Source organism: Triturus cristatus, chromosome 11, assembly GCF_964204655.1.
Source record: "Triturus cristatus chromosome 11, aTriCri1.1, whole genome shotgun sequence".
Classification (NCBI taxonomy): domain Eukaryota; kingdom Metazoa; phylum Chordata; class Amphibia; order Caudata; family Salamandridae; genus Triturus; species Triturus cristatus.
This window is the reverse complement of record NC_140594.1, coordinates 108,322,086-108,338,957: the sequence shown is the minus strand read 5'-3', so window position 1 is coordinate 108,338,957 and position 16,872 is coordinate 108,322,086. Positions and strand designations below refer to the sequence as shown.

The 16,872-nt window shown below is 47.0% G+C and overlaps 1 protein-coding gene across 8 annotated transcripts in view; it reads right to left on the bottom strand.

Moving 5' to 3' along the window:
* CABIN1 (calcineurin binding protein 1) overlaps positions 1-16,872 on the bottom strand; it is a 1,566,474-nt gene that overhangs the window by 1,501,311 nt on the left and 48,291 nt on the right. For all 8 annotated transcript variants that reach the window (XM_085634628.1, XM_085634623.1, XM_085634621.1 and 5 more), the window contains 3 exons: positions 12,332-12,424; positions 11,366-11,479; positions 5,525-5,659 (listed from right to left, as the gene is read on the bottom strand). In XM_085634628.1, the coding sequence (XP_085490754.1) occupies positions 5,525-5,659; positions 11,366-11,479; positions 12,332-12,424 (342 nt within the window). The remainder of the gene's footprint in view (positions 1-5,524; positions 5,660-11,365; positions 11,480-12,331; positions 12,425-16,872) is intronic.

Genomic DNA, 16,872 nt, shown 5'->3' with positions numbered 1-16,872 from the left:
CAGTTTGCTCCTTATATCTATTTTATTTGCCACACTGTCAAGATCCCCAACAGTTTCCAGGATGGGAGTAATCTCTGCATAAAGCAGTGGGAGTTTATCCTTGCTTGTGACCATGTGCTCCCACCTAATTCTTCTCCTACTGTTGTCTATGAGGAGCGTGGGGCGATTCCCTTCCTCATGGGTCACTGGGGCCTGAGGTGCTGGATGAGCAAGATCTAACTCGAGGGCATTGTGGTCACTGTCCAACCTGTCTATTACCCTGAAGTCCTGTATTGTTGACCATCTCGCCAATTGGACCAGGACATAGTCCAAATGAGACTCTCTTCCCCGCCGATTGTAAGTATTTTTGCCTGGTATATCGGATTTAATTCGCCCATTACACGCTCTGAGTCCAAACCTTAACGTAAGGGCAGTGATTTGCAGTGCCAGTGGGGTCCAAGCTTTCGGAGATGGCACATCAACCCATGGTACTGCCCACCTAACTTCTTCTTCTGATAAGAACCCTTCCTGGAGGCCGGGGAGTGGCTCAAAGTGAGAGTTAAAGTCCCCACCCACCACATAATATGAATCAATCGACAGTTCAGATAAGAAGTTCGAGAGTTCATCAAAGGTCGATGATTCTTTTGCCATTCCCATCGGCCTGGAATAGATGTTGACCAGCAGGAGGTTAGCTTTGTTTGGCCATGTTAATAAGACAGCAAGGATGTCATCAGAGTTGAATGGGAGCCGTGTGGCCACACAGCCCAGGTGCGCAGCAACCCACGTCGTAAGGCCCCCTGATGGGCGGCCTTTGCCTTCCCACCTTGCTGGGATGAAAAATGACGAATAGCCTTGATGTCCATAGTCCTCTCTGGCCCAGGTTTCCTGGAACATGCATATGTCACCAGTTTCTATGTACTTTGCCCAAGCCGGGTCTTCCAGTTTGTTAGCTAATCCCGCGATGTTCCAGGAAATTATCTTCAAATGTTCGGAGGTGGCAGATGCCATACCATGAGGGTTGGAGGAGGTGAGTCCATGCCCCACTTCAAATGCGGGACCTATAGTAGGGGCAGCAGAAGATGCATGTGGCACCGGTGGTCTTGGCGCACCATTGCCCACAAGGAAAGGAACCGTAATTATCCCCTCAGCAACAACTACCCCATCAGTGGCTTGGTGAAAAGATTCGGTTCTGCCATGGTCTGAAGCAGCTGGATCATTCAGGGGGCCAGAAATTGAACCGGAGGACACAGCGGGGGAGCCCGAGACCCCTGGCACTGTCTTACAGACGGTAAGTCAGTCGACCCCATCCAAACCGTTCAGGCAGTTAAAGCGATTAAAATCGCAAAAAGGTGTTTCAGGCGGTTGGAAGTACGGGCGTTGTCGAAAGCCTTTGTGTTTACGTCTGTGTTCCACCCTTGTCCAGTCATCGTGTGTTGGGACCTGGTGCCTGGGAATCGGGGGGGAAGAAAAAAGATACTGGGAGGGTCTGTATGGTGGAATCAAGGGATCGGTTCATTCCTCCACAAATGTGTCGTACCGTTCCCGGATCCTTAAAGGTTACCATAATACAGTCCCCCACTATGGTTTTCCTGGTCTTCCCTAGCCATGGAACCCTTCTCACCATGATGATTTCGTTATTAAAATGGGATGGCAAGGGTCGGTTCCAGTTAAGCCATTTGATTACCTTTTTCTTAAGGGATTGGTAGTCCTCATTTTCCCCTGATCTTAAGTGGGGGGCACCAGCTAAGACCACCATTAATCTATTAGCTTCAGGCGGGAGGTCTGGCCTTCGTGGTCTGGGAGTTGGGCAAATGGGCATGGGTGGGGGGGCGTTAACCTGATCTTGATGTATTCCAGAGGACTCTATTTGAGAGCTATGGGAGGCTAAGTCCACGGGGTGGGTAGGTCTGTTGCTTTGATTATTGTGCCGTGCCTGGAGTTGGATGGCCATAAGGGGTTGCAGAGGGGGGGCAGGCGGTGGGTTTCTGGGGGGGGCTTTATTGGCATTAGTTGCAGCTTCTGCTTTGGAAGGATCCCCAGCAAAGGAATGGGTTCCCACTAGCTTTGTCTGCTTACTTACTAGAGTGTTCAAAGTGGTAAGAGAAGTTTCTAGTAGGGTGAGCCTGATCTCGACTTTTTTTAAGCTGTCGGTAATGGGCTGCAAAAGGGAGCGGAGTAGGAATTCAATGCTCCCTTTGGCAGAGAGTGGGAGGTTCAAGTTTGAAGAAATTACCTCTGGTTCTTTAGTGGTGGCCATTATACTGGGGTTTGGGGGCGTGGGCGGTGGAATGGTAGGCACTATCGCCGTAGGCTTCCCCGATAGAGCGGTGTTAGTGCGTTTCTTGCCAAAGTCAAGATGTGATATTTTGGATTTCCCCCGCCCCCCCACTTTTTTCCGAGCACGTTTACTGGGTGGGGGCCTATGTAACTCCGCCACTACATTTAATTTGGACTTGCTCTTATTAACCAATTGCGTAGGTGGGGTTTGAGTTACCAGGTTAATAGGGGTATGGGAGAACTCGAGAGGGGCTGGCTCTGTGTTTTTTCCAAGCGCTATCCCTGGAGTAGAAGGAATTTCCCTTAGTAAGACGGGGAAGTCCTCGAGTGTCGATTTAATCAGACTGCTGGGTGGAGTGCCTTCCTCTTGAGTGGTGGGATAAGGAATGATATCGGTCAAGGGCCTGGTTTTCATAGATTCAATGGAGCGCCTGCGCTCCACCCTACGCTTCTCAAGCGAGCTTTCCTTGTCCGCTTCTCCTTTAGTGGGTTTAAAGTAATTATCCAAAGTCCCAGAGCTGGAGGCGCCATCCCTTGAGGGGGTTTCCCGTGGTGGGGGCGAAGGCATTGCCTTAATTGTAACACAAAGGGGGATCAAGAGAGTGGGCCCAGCCCAGCCTCCTTCGGCCACTGACGGCCAAAGACGGTCCCGCCCTTGTCCCGGGCTTCTCCCGGGACGCTCCCGCGCGCTCCCGCGCGCTCCCGCGCAGCGGTGTTCGTGCTCTTACTTATGGCCTAGGATATAATTGGGTAATGGGTAAGGGCGGGGCGATGAGGGAGAGCGGCCCAGGTGTTGCGGGCGGAGCGGAGCTGTGACTCTTGGGAAACTGAGTCCAGCCCCTCCTGCTCGCAGCCCTCACAGCCCTTAGCCCTGGTCTGTCCCAACAACGGCAGCTCCCAAGTTCCAGGCGCCCCTTTGGCGAAGCGGGACCCGCGGAGCGGGTTCCGCGAGGCGTGAGGTCAGAGGCAAAGGCAATGGCGATCCAAACGCCGTCCAGCAGGTCCACGTACTGCCCAGGTATGTGCGAGTGTTGTCCCACGTAGAGGGAGAAATCCGGCAGCTTTCACTGGTCAGCTGAGGGCGGGGCGATGAGGGAGAGCGGCCCAGGTGTTGCGGGCGGAGCTGAGCTGTGACTCTTGGGAAACTGAGTCCAGCCCCTCCTGCTCGCAGCCCTCACAGCCCTTAGCCCTGGTCTGTCCCAACAACGGCAGCTCCCAAGTTCCAGGCGCCCCTTTGGCGAAGCGGGACCCGCGGAGCGGGTTCCGCGAGGCGTGAGGTCAGAGGCAAAGGCAATGGCGATCCAAACGCCGTCCAGCAGGTCCACGTACTGCCCAGGTATGTGCGAGTGTTGTCCCACGTAGAGGGAGAAATCCGGCAGCTTTCACTGGTCAGCTGAGGGCGGGGCGATGAGGGAGAGCGGCCCAGGTGTTGCGGGCGGAGCTGAGCTGTGACTCTTGGGAAACTGAGTCCAGCCCCTCCTGCTCGCAGCCCTCACAGCCCTTAGCCCTGGTCTGTCCCAACAACGGCAGCTCCCAAGTTCCAGGCGCCCCTTTGGCGAAGCGGGACCCGCGGAGCGGGTTCCGCGAGGCGTGAGGTCAGAGGCAAAGGCAATGGCGATCCAAACGCCGTCCAGCAGGTCCACGTACTGCCCAGGTATGTGCGAGTGTTGTCCCACGTAGAGGGAGAAATCCGGCAGCTTTCACTGGTCAGCTGAGGGCGGGGCGATGAGGGAGAGCGGCCCAGGTGTTGCGGGCGGAGCTGAGCTGTGACTCTTGGGAAACTGAGTCCAGCCCCTCCTGCTCGCAGCCCTCACAGCCCTTAGCCCTGGTCTGTCCCAACAACGGCAGCTCCCAAGTTCCAGGCGCCCTTTTGGCGAAGCGGGACCCGCGGAGCGGGTTCCGCGAGGCGTGAGGTCAGAGGCAAAGGCAATGGCGATCCAAACGCCGTCCAGCAGGTCCACGTACTGCCCAGGTATGTGCGAGTGTTGTATTCACACACTTCTAATGAAAGCAGCATCCCACTTGTGTGGGTGGGACTATTGCCTGCAATAGTAAAGGCCCCAAAATGCAACGTGGAGACATTGACATTTCAACATGATGAAGTAACCATTTTCACGATGTTGGTAGCTGCGGAATTCGGGCCCACGCGCCATCTAGGGGAAACCAACCAAACCCAGACACTTTTGAAAACACCTGAGGGAGTCCAGGGTAGTGTTACTTGTTTGGATCACACTACCTTTTTTTAACACAGAATGCTCTTCAAACCTTAAAATTTGACTATAATCACAGACTTTCTCACACTTCTGTGAGAGGAAAAAGTTCAAATCTGCAGGGATCCACAAAATTCCTACCAGACATGGTTTCCACACTTCTGGTAAAAATGGCACCTCACTTCTGTGGGTTCATCAATGACCCGCAACGGGGAAGACCCCACAATGGAACATGGAGACATCAAATTTCACCATGAAAAATTAGCAATTTGGCAATGCAGAATTTGGGTCTGGGTACTGCCGCCTACCAGTGAAACCTACCAAACCTAGACATTTCTAAAAACTAGCCACTAAGAGTAGTCCAGGGCAGTGTTACTTGCATGGATCCCTCTTCCTTTACTTACCCAGAATGTTCTTCAAACCTCAACCTTCAGCTAAACTCAAAAATTATCCACAAATTTCTGTGCGGGAAACTTCCGTAATCTGCAGGGATTCACATAATTCCTACCAGCAAGCATGCCGACACTTCTCCAGATAAAAACAGTACGCCATTTGGGAGGGTGGGCCTCTCAGCCACTACAGCAATGGATGAAAACCATGATAAAATGACTTGAATATAGTCTTCGCATGGTCCCTGGATCTTTTTTTTTTAACTGTGAAATTAGCGTGCTGTGAATCACATTACCCAAAAAAACACTACGTAAACGATTTAAATAAAATCCTTCTGGTGCCTGTAACCAGAAGGATGTTTTTTTGCAGTGCTGCTATCGAACCATTCTCGGCAACTGCATTACAGAGGTAGGGGCGGCTGACATGAACAGTTTGTCACCCACACTGAAGCAGTCCTTATCCCTTTAGTATTACAAAATGTATTATTTCCCCATACTTTTTACCAATAACTCCAAAGTTTGCTTATGTTTCAGTCATTATAGATGAGAAATATTGATTATACCTCCCCAGATCAAAACATTTTAAAACTCATTTGTTAAATGATTTTTCCTTGGAATAGTGTTATATAGCTTCTAAGAGTCAAACTACAGGTACTATGAACCCCTTACCTCCAGGTAGTACTCCATAGCCGTCTCAAGATCATCACGTTGAGATGCTAGTTGGGCCAGATTTTTGTATGTGGAGTACTTTAGCATTAAACCGGGGTGTTTCAGTCCTTCTCGTTCATCTGTGGATGGAACAGCCTGAAAAAGACAGTTTGAGAATAAGGCAGGATACCCTCAAACATGAATCAAAGCTCAGAATGGCAAGGAACTGTGAATGAATCAAACCTCAGACCAGCAAGGGACTGTGACCTTTTGATGCAGTCTCTTTTCCAGAGCTATCAATCTGGCTTCAGCCCACACAACAGCACAAAGATCACTAACCTCAAAGTCAATGCTGCACTCCTGATCAACAAGAAGAATGACCCTTACCTCTTAATCCTTCTCAACCTCTGCACAGCCTTTGACACAGTCAGTCACCAAGCACTGTACCACATGCTAGAAGCTCACGTGTGTTTTTCCAGATATGGGCCTTCAGTGAGTCACCTCCTATTGCACCAATCTCCATCAGTTTCCCAAGACAGGAACATCAACAATCCAGTAACTACTTCATGCTACAGAGTACCCCATGGCTCCATTTTGTCACCCATAATCTTCAACCTCTACGCAGAACCTCTTGGAATGCTTCTCGCTGACTGCTCAATCACGATCTCCTAGTATGCAAGATAACAAGCAGCTCTAAATGAAAACCTCTAGAGGCACTCAGCTACTCAAATACAGAATTGCTCCCATTCAGATCAGGATGTTAAGCACCTACCATAACTCAAGCCAACCAAGGAAGGATTGATCCTTTTTGGGAACTATGACAAACAACTACAGATTGAAGACTGGCTCTCCAGAATGAACCCTGAGGGCTTCACCCACCAGCTGATGCCCAACAGCAAATCTCTTGGCTTTACCACCAACACCACCCAAGGGGTGCAAAGGCTTGACTCTCAACACCCTCCCCCACCACAATATAAAAAACAAAGAAAGCCTAACATCAATGCAAACTCATGAAGAAAGTAAAACTATTATTATCTAATTCCACCTGCAGAACTAATGCCCATGCCTTAGTGCACCTGGATAGAGTCAACGCCCAGCTCTAGAGTCTCACTAACTTTACATTGTCACTCCACATTCCTCCGTACTGAAAAGCATCATACAAGGCAAGGCACCCCAATCCTGAAAGAAATACAATAGCTTCCTCTTTTGTGAGAAGTTGACCTGATATATGCTGTCCACTAGTTATAGTGGGCACCTTGTATCAGTCCAAACAACCCCTTATGGTGATAGGTTAAAGACAACCTTTATTAAAAGCTATACTAGTGGTAGCCTTTGGAGAGCAGCCTTCAGGCTAAGTCTTGAAGGAATGTAAAGCAGCTTGTTTTACCAGTCTATAATCTCTTGAATGAACAAATGAAAGGACAACCACACCAGGTATATATTTAAAATATATGTATTTAAGATAAAACACACCCCTCTAGTCTCTTTATGAGGCTGGAGTTCGAAGTACTTAAGTTACAAGTCAGTATTCAACAGTAAAAGCACATATACACGCTTGGGCCCTAGGGGCGTACCAAACCATATACCAATAAAGTGGTATAAGAACCACGACTGAACTAGACATAAGGCCTAGAGCCTGTAGAAGGGCTTGGACCACAAGGAATCACCCCAGGTAGTGACACAGGGGACCCACGGCAGACGCGTGCAGTGTGAGAACACAGCCGCAAATCGCCATTAACTTCTATCGGGAAAGTCGCGGTTGGAAATTAAGAGTTTAAGGACAGTTAGAGGATGACTACGAGCGAACCCTTTTTGACTTAGAGGTGTCTAGGGCCAACACCCACGGGACCACCGGAGTACTCGAGTTACCTCACCCAGGGAAGCCGGGTGCATAGGTGTCAAATGGTGTCGGGTCGCGTCGCTGTTTTCAATGGAAGCTGCTCAGGAAGTGCTGCTGCCGTGAAGAGGAGATGTGTCCGAAGCGAGCCAAGCCCGGATCGAGGATCGAAGGAACATGAAAGCAGAGGGGACAGAGTCTGGGTCACTTACCAGTGACACAACAGTCCAATGCCCACAGATGTCGGGTGCTTCAGGTGAGTTGACGGGTGTCTTGACTCTTCAGCCACGAGGTCCAGGAGGCGTCGACGATGACCAGGAGCTGGATTCGAGCTGTCCCACGAAGTCTGTCGAGTGCTGCGGTGTCGGCGACCAGATTGGACCCAACAAGCCTTGGCAACGGCAAGTCACTTGGAAACAGAGAAAGGACGTTGGTGCAGACCAGCAAGGTCTGGGGGACTCACCCAGCGAGGGTAAGTCGGGGCATGTCTGGAGCAACCAGGAAAGCCGGATCAGAAGAGGAGTTGCCTTCGTGGGGACCTACTAGCCAACGGGCTAGCGATCGCGAAGGAGCCCGAGTGGTCGCACTAGAAACCGGCCCACATGTCACTCGTGGAGTGGAGGCCAGAGATCTTCGGTGCAGGAGGTGCTCAAGGCTGGGGTTACTCGGAGCCCAAAGCACAACTTCGAGGAAGACCAGGAAGATGATGGAGCTGCAAAAGTTCACGGTGTCCAGGGGTCACGGTTCCACTTCACGATAGCCATGGGCCTCAGCTTTGCTGTGTACTCAGGGTAGCCTCAGGGAAGTCTGGAAATCCACCTCTTGGGATGCGGAGACTTAGGCGTCCGGCGGGAGCTTCAGAATTGCAGACCGGACAGTTGCTTCTTTGGTGCCTGCCAAGCAGGGGAGTCACTCCTTGACCCCAAGGGAGATTTCTTCAGTCTTCTAGTTAAAGTAGAACGTCGAAGGTCCAGGATATATGTTGCAGAGTTTCGTCCAAGGTAATCTAAAGTCGCAAGGACTGGGTTCCCATACTTATACTAAGTTTGGGGGTTGGACACACTCTAGGGACCCACCGATGGGATGGTTTGGAAAGAGGGGTGGTTACACCCATTTCCTTTGTCCAGTTTCACGCCAGAGCAGGGGCAGGTAACCCCTGCAACCGGTTTGAACTGGACTATGCACAGGGACACCAAGTGTGCCCCTAGTGCAGGACTTCAAAGCACCAGAGTGCTCCCGCCCAGCCCCAATACACATCTGCCTGTCTGGGGAGGTGGTTACACCTCCCTGGGACAGGAAGCCTATTGTCCAGGCCTCCCCTGCCGGGGTGTCGGTCAGCAGCAGGACGCCAGACCCATGTTTGTGGCAGAGGCATCCATTTTGTGATGCCAGGGCTTTAGAAATTCTTTACCGGGTAGGCCAGTATAAACATGTCTCTCCCTCTAGAAGGGTGGAATGCTACCCCCACCGCCAGAACTGGCGGGAGGGTAGTATTCCAAAGCGTTTGACACCAAACACAACATGTTTCCGTGCAGCCAGTCCAATGTTAGCATATACCGCGAGGTTATAATGCACTTAAGAGTATATGGTCAGGCTGCACCACAAACAGCATCAGAGGAGGTACTCCAAACGCAGCAGAGGGGCTCTGCTCATGCAGGGACACCCTCTCACATAAAAACCAAGCACTCTGCCTTCAGGATTGTTAAGGCCTGCCATAGGAGTGACTTCTAGGTTTTATATGTGTGTGCAATGGTAGTGATATAGGTAGCCTATACCACAGTAAAGGGTGCAAGCACCACCTTACCCAGGCTGCAGTAGCAGACCGGTGGTGTCATTTTGGAGTGCTTCCCAGGGGTGGCATAATACATGCTTCAGCCCCTGGTAGGCCTCTGAGGTACCTATGCCCTAGGTACATAGTATACCATATACTAGGGGCTTTTAAGGCACTCCAGAATCCAATTAGAAATGTACCTAATGTACATGGAAACCATTTTAGAGAGGAAACAGGTAGGCTGGGGTCCTGATTAGCAGGGCCACAGTCAGACTAAGGTCGAAAAACAGTGAAACACCAGCAAAAAGTGGGGGTACCCATGTGAAGCAGATCCTACTCTCCTACACATTTAATCAGGCGTTTTCTTCCAGACTGGCTGTGTCACATGCAAGCCACCAGAAACTGCACCCCGGAATATATGGACTGAGCCACCTTATCCATTTACACTTGAAGATTTGGAACAACATTCATGTGAACATCAGAACAGCATCAACTCTCTGGCTGTGTGCAATGCTCTGTTGATGTTTTGCTAGGTTCATGCTCTACAAATGCCTCTACATGTATACTGAAGGATAGTTTCAGATATTTTAGCCAATAAACGCATAAAAAGAAACACACTCACCATCTTTTGTTTTTTTAAAGAAAAATAAACATTGTTTTTCACACATCAGTGCCTAGGATAAATCAGAGACCAAGCGTATAGACAGTTTTATAAACCTCCCTTCCTCACTACGCCAGAAATGCCGAGTTTTTGATTAGCACTAGCGGCAAACAAAGTATGGGGTACCCAAGGAGCTCTATACATAGCCACGAGCACCTGTCATGAGACAGGTACCGATAGTAAAAAAAGGCAGAGCAGATATCAAAACTATAATGAACTCAGTTTATCACCTGTAAATTGTCACAAATTCTTACTTGCAGTTCTATTATACTATGTTATTCCCAGCAGAAATGTAACAATGGGAATCAATATAAATGCAATGAATAAACGCAGATGACTGCACACAAATGAGATTAATAAGATTTGTTCACAAACAGTGCAGGCATCGGAAATTGCAGTGCTTTGTCTCCATCAAGTAACTTTTATAATGCATCTGGATAGGGCTTGTCATCCCATTGTTCTTTTCCATAAAACTGTCCAACATTCGCAGTCACCAGATTCCTAGATCAGATAGGTATTAAATGTCAATATCTCTCATCTTGCATGTTTGAAATGGTTATACAAGACATCTCACAAGACTCTAAGGAGGTCATGTAGACTTTATGAGACATTGCATCGCGTGAATAACAGTATTAAAGTGTTTTGGATATTTTCCCTTCAAATTTCTATACATAAAGAAAGTTAGGCCAAGTTAAGCCAAATTTAAAAATGACAGCCAAGCAGGCTGTCAATTATAATGCATTGGCATGAACTGCCATCACTGGGGTTCCTGCCAATGCATTTTGCTGTTTGGTACAGGGCTGCATCAACATGAGACAGCCCTGCACCAAACGGTTTTATTATTTTTATTTTCAAAAAGAAAATTCTGAAACTGGATTTTCTTTTTGAAAATGAAAGAATGAATGCCTCCCTCACCATGGGAGTCCTCTCCCATGGTGGTTTGCCTGGTGGTGTTGGACAGTAAAAAAAATGCTTTATGTCCACCCATCCCGAATGGGTATGTGGACATATAGCCAATCCTCCAACAGCCCTTACTCTGCCTGGCTATGGCGGTGACAGAGTAGTCACTGCCGCAGCGAAACCTATAGACCGCCCACATCGAAATCGGGCAAACGGACCATTATGTTGGCGGTATGTATACTCCGTCGCTGTTCCAACAGAGTATATCTACCAACAACATATAAATGAGGCCCTAAAATTCTGGCCACTTACTTACATACTCTGCGAACACAGACTTTACTTTTCTGCTGTACTGGCGTGGATTTCACACTATTTCCCTACTCTCCCTGATCCATGTATTTTTGAATCGCACCACTATTTGTGGGTTCTCTACCTAATCTCCTCCTAGAAGTACTATTCCTAAAATGAAATCATGGAGCAGCTCCTGAGTGCTCTTTTAAGTTTCTCTTACAGTTCTTTGTTCTAAATTCACACATAACTCAAAGCATGCAAAGAAAGTCTACATATTTCTAGAGAATGAGTTTTGAATGTTACGTTTACGTCCAATTTAAACAGAAGCTATGTATTTGGATCCTTTAATATGGGGTGGTCCGTGTGTAGTGAGGGAGGACTAAGCGTTTGTCAATCACTTACCTCCTGCAGCAGGCGAGTATCCAGCAACTCGTGGTAGGCACGGGAGGACTCCTCAAAGCAGTCATGTTTCTGAAGGTCTAAGGCTTTATGGTAGAGAGCAAATGCTTCAGCTTCCTGCGGTGAAAGAAGCCCCTCTTAGTCATTCTCTGAACAACAGATACAATTGCTATCATGCATGCCCCGCCATTACTGTCACCCACGGAAAACACCATGAACCCCAGCTGCCACCATTAGACCACACAGTAAACAGTAAACAAGCAATGGCAAAGCAAATAGTTCTAACATTAGCGTTAGATCTACTGGCATTGATCATACTCGCTTTCTTTAGAAATGTATCTTTAAAACGTTTATTACTAGGTGCGTGCGCGGGGAGGTGGATATTAAAGATGTATAGTCCTGGGGAAATGCTTCCTGAGGGATTGTCTCGACTAGTTGCTACTGTACTGTTCTATATTGTGGAAAACTGCATACTCAACTGTTGTTTTGTACTGCTGTTAATAAAAAATAAAAACAAATTAAAAAAAAAAAAAAAAAATCCTTTATTACCTACAGCAATCCAAAATAGCTGCCTCTGTGTGCCATCACAGACACGGAAAGAAACCAGTGGCTAAAGGGGGCTGACCCACTAGCACATGCTGTATGTATGGTGGGTGGAAACCAAATGTGAATCACATCACAAACGCCTAATGGATGAAGAGGGCTGATTGAAGGTCCCTGTAGGTGTGTATGCATCTATATATATATTTTTTAAGGATTTTTTTAGGGGAAACTAAATGTCTTAGCTAAAGCTAAACCTTAAAGATAGCTGAACACAAAACAGCTAATATTTTGGAGTTGAGTGCTGTGCATGAACGTTTTAAACTACAATTCGTGAAATCAGGTTTTCTTTAAGTTGTTGAGCCACTGCTATTTTACGTTCAACAACTCTGAGTGTCAGCCCACGGTCGCGATTTTGATTGGACTTACCTGGGCCTCCTTTGTTTGCGTTTTGTGGCTTTTGAAGGTGTCCTCGTGCTCATCCCCTGCTGTGGAGGTGGCATTTAATGCTGCAATTCGAATCTAGAAATGAGGAAAGCAAAACTATCACACCACTCTGCCTTTTACCACTTCTTACCAGATTTTTTTTTATAACAACAGATAGTCATTCAGACAAAGCAACGCAGCGTACTGTAGCCCTATTGGCTACTTTAATAACCCACAAACAAAATGGTCATCATTTTTTTTTCGGCCAGGCATATTATACAATAAGCATGAACATTACACAATCCTCTTCAGTATCGTTTACAATAATTCGCCAGAATACGTATTACAGAGTGTGGTTTACCGTGTACATATACAGTTAAATAAGTATAAGCAAATTTAAAAAGTCCAACAGCAAGTAGCATCTCGAGTCCACGGTTTGTTTTATATACACATATGGAGGGCATGTAGATTTGGGCTTGGGCTCCTAGAGGCAGATCATATTAATGTTCAAATCACCGTTTGTTGAGATGAGAGATATTGTACTAACAGGTCCCAGAACTCTTTTGATCTAGACGCCTCCGGTATCTCTTCTGCATATGTGTTTAGCTGCTCTTTGCAATAGGACATATCTGTGATCCAGTCCCTACTCCTCGGCGTACGTCTCCCGCTCCAGCACACTGCTACGCGTCTTTTTACTAGCAACAATGCTACAGCCAGGAATTTACGTCTTCTAATTTGTTTAATTTTGTAGATTCCCAGTAAACTAACTGTCGGAGCATTAGGGATCTTCTCTGCCAACATATTAGTGAGGATATTAGTGACATCCGACCAATATTGTTGAAGGTGTGAGCACACCCAGGCCATATGTAGAAAATCCGCGCCAGGCGCTTTACACCTATGACAACGGTCATCTGTACGTAGCCCATATTTAGGTAAGGGGTATAATATACCTGATGGATAAATTGAAAATGTATGATGCGCAGAATACAGTTAGAAAATGGACATTAATGACATTATTTTTTGAATCTCCTGTAACCTGAAGCCCTGCTGAATTAACCTTACCTCCTTTTGCCTCTAGCATAGCAGCCCATGGTTACTCTGTTGGTGGTCTCTAGATATATATAAAGCTTTTTGTATTGAAATACTGCAATTTGTGTATTTGCAAACACTACCTGCATGGAGCACTCTGGTAAAGTGTCCGGAGTCAGATCGTATACTGCTGACATGGGTAGTAGGTGCCCGTGACTGGAGGGCCATGGAGGCCTGGAATCAAACAACACTTAAAACAGTTGACAGCCAAAGGTGAGAAAGTGTTCGCACCCAGAGTACTAAAGAACACTAGGCATTAGGAACTTTGAACTCTGCTCTACGCAAATACTATTGGCAAACACTCAAATTGCAACTTCTGATGAAGGTGCCAGCGTGAGGGAGATTTACAACCAACAATGGAAGAAATTGCTGGTCACCAGAGGTCCATAAAGTCCAACAGATGATAGACCATGGTGAAAAAATCTTGCCCACTTCAAAGTGCACTAGGCGGTTGGCACTGTGAAAGCCATGCTTTCGTGTTTGCTAGGCATTCAAAGCATCTGACAGCCCACAGGGAGAATCCACGATCATCAAGAGTAAACAAGCATTGGCATAGCCAATAGGTCTCGAGTTTTGGACCCTATAAGTATTTAATTATGCAGCACAATATCCTTGGTGCAACATCAACTGTTGCATGGCTAAACACTTATAATGTCCCAAAGGTGAGACCTATTGGCTACGCCAATGCTTGTTAATATTTACATTACTCCCTTGAGTAAACTCATTCGATCATGTGGCTTTTCTGTATTTTCATATGCCGGCGAAACCCAAATAGTTGTGTCGGTCTCTTCGGAGCCTGACAAAGTCGACAACCAGTTTAATATCTGTATGAGTAGAATTGCACATTGGATGCATTCAAACTGCTTATTATTAAACTATGAGAAAACGGAGGTGTTGCTGTTTGGCAACAACACTTCTTATTGGAATTCCACCTGGTGGCCCCCTAATTTGGGACCCCATCCACTACCAGTTCAGAAAGCCAGAAACTAGGGTTCATCTTTGACAATAAGCCTGTATTCATAGACAACACCAATTGGGTAACATCCTCCTGTTTTCTCTCTTTGAGGATATTATAAAAAGTTCTCCCCTTCCTCCAAATGGAAGTGAGAAAAACTGTCATCATAGCAATAGTAATCTCTAAATTGGATTACTGTAACGTCTTATATGTTGGCTCCCAAAATTGCCTGCTGCGCAAACTGAAGACGCTTCAAAACACGGCTGTCTGGGTGCTGTTGAACCTTCCCAATTCTGCTCTGTTTCTTAAACCATCAGAGGTCTGCTTTGGCTACCAATCAGGGGTCGAATTAAACTCAAAGCCTTACACTGGGCTCATAAAGCTCATAAAGCTCTACATCAGACTGGACCACTCTCCTTTCAAGAGATCTTCAAATGGTATCTACCTTCACCTACCTTGCAGTCTAGTGTAGCTAGACTAATTGTGACTCAGAGAATCAAAAGGTTCACTGGGGAGGAAGAAGGTTCTCCCTTGTTACAGCTAATTGGTGGAACTTAATGCCCGACCATCTTAGAGCACAGCCTAATCGTCTAAAGCTTAGGAAGCAATTAAAAACCTGGCTCTTCGGTTCATTGGGTTAATTAGATCTATCACTCTGCCTTACATGTGACATTTATCTGACACTAGCACCAAGACGCCGATTGGTTTTGCGCACTCTACAAACCAATTAACATAACATAACTTGGTGGGTGGAGCGGGAGGGCAACATTCAGATCCCTGCTAGGGAGGTTTAAGGGTGGGGCGCTTACTAGGGAGTAAAGGCCTAGAAAACGAAACCCCTGTAGCAGACCTAGGGGAATATTTACGAGCACCTTTGTGTCACTATTGCATCACACAACGTGGCGCAAGAGTGACACAAATTAAAAATTAGATTTATGAAGCCACGTAAGGCAACCTTGCATGGTCCTAAATGACTTCTTAAATCTCGAGTAAAGATTACTCTGTGCCAGTGAGGCATTTCCATGGGTGTTATGTGATTGTTCCCATGTAACATCCATGGATTTTGACACATTCCCAGATTTACCAGAAGTGGTAGACCTGGGATTGCATCAAAAACCTTCACCTCCCCAGGTGAGGCGTAACAAGGAGAAATATCTTTTATTTCTCCTCCTTTTTTCCTGGGCTACATTCTGTGGCACACATAGAAAGAGGTAAAAGCCTCAGGGGATTGTTTTCGCACAGGAAGGTGACCCTTTCTGCAAAAAACAATCCTTACAATGCAGGCGCCTTTGCACCATTGTCCAGGGGTGGCCTGCATTGGCTCTAGGCAGTAAAAAAAGGGCGCCGGTGCAGGGGAAAAGATAGGAATGCACTGTATTGCCTTAAATCTACCACATTCCTACCCTTTCCCTGTTGCGCAGTGCAGAAAGGTGACTTTCTGTACTGCGTCTCTTGGCCCCGTCAGGGAAATTTGTTCTATAAACCAGTGATCCCTCTGCATTCCCAAAGTTTGAAAGGCTAGGAGCAGGGCCGGCTGTAGGGCGGAGCGATGGGTGTCACCACACTGGACGATGACTTCAGAGGGTGCTGTGTTGTCAAATATATTTTGTATTTAAAAGCACCTGTTGCAGCATTCCTTGCCTCCAGCAGTTTTCAGACAACAATAAAAATGTCAAGACTACAATGGTGATTAATGGACCTGCTGGAAAGAGATCAAGTTTTGTCTAGTGGAAGTTTTGACTCATCATAAAGTAGCACAGAGGGTTAATATGCCTGCTGCAAAGCACGTGTTCCATGCTGATCACAGAAGTGCGTATATTCTAAATAGATCAGTGGGTTGCTGCTTTTGTTTGAGAGATTATTTTCTTACTTGCAATTTATAAATGAAATCCTAATATAGAACAGTGAGCTATTAACTGTCATCAACACGCTTCATGGCAACTGCAGGGTATACCTTAGAGCATTATGATTTTCACCCCGTCTTTCATTAACTTAATTTTGCAAAAAGGGTTTTATCTGGGTAGAAATCAATTCTTATTATTAAAGAGAAACCCCCAACCATGGTGGTACGTTTTAAATTCTGAGTTTGTGCTTCTCCAGATTAAGCACGGTTGAACTATACTGCCTACTAGTATGGATGACATGTGACTCCTGCACCTTAGTCTCCTTTTTGATGTAACATTTCCTATACACTGATTTACACATGTGCGATTCATTCTCTGTGTAACTTGTGTGTTATGAAAAGTGCTCTGACACCCTATACAGCTGTGAGTAGCGCTATAAACCAAAAGAAAAGCATTTGAGAGAGTGGTTATGGAGATATGTGAGGGTCACTGTTGAAAGGTGGTAGTGAGGGAACTCATGGAGAGGTCTTTGGGGGGTGTCGACAAGCCTAGTCCCACCGGGCGCCACCAGCGCTGAAGCAGGCCCTGGCAGGAGGGCTGCCTGCCCAGTCACTCTTCTGGCAGCCATGTTGTGGAACGATCTGCTGAAAGAACAG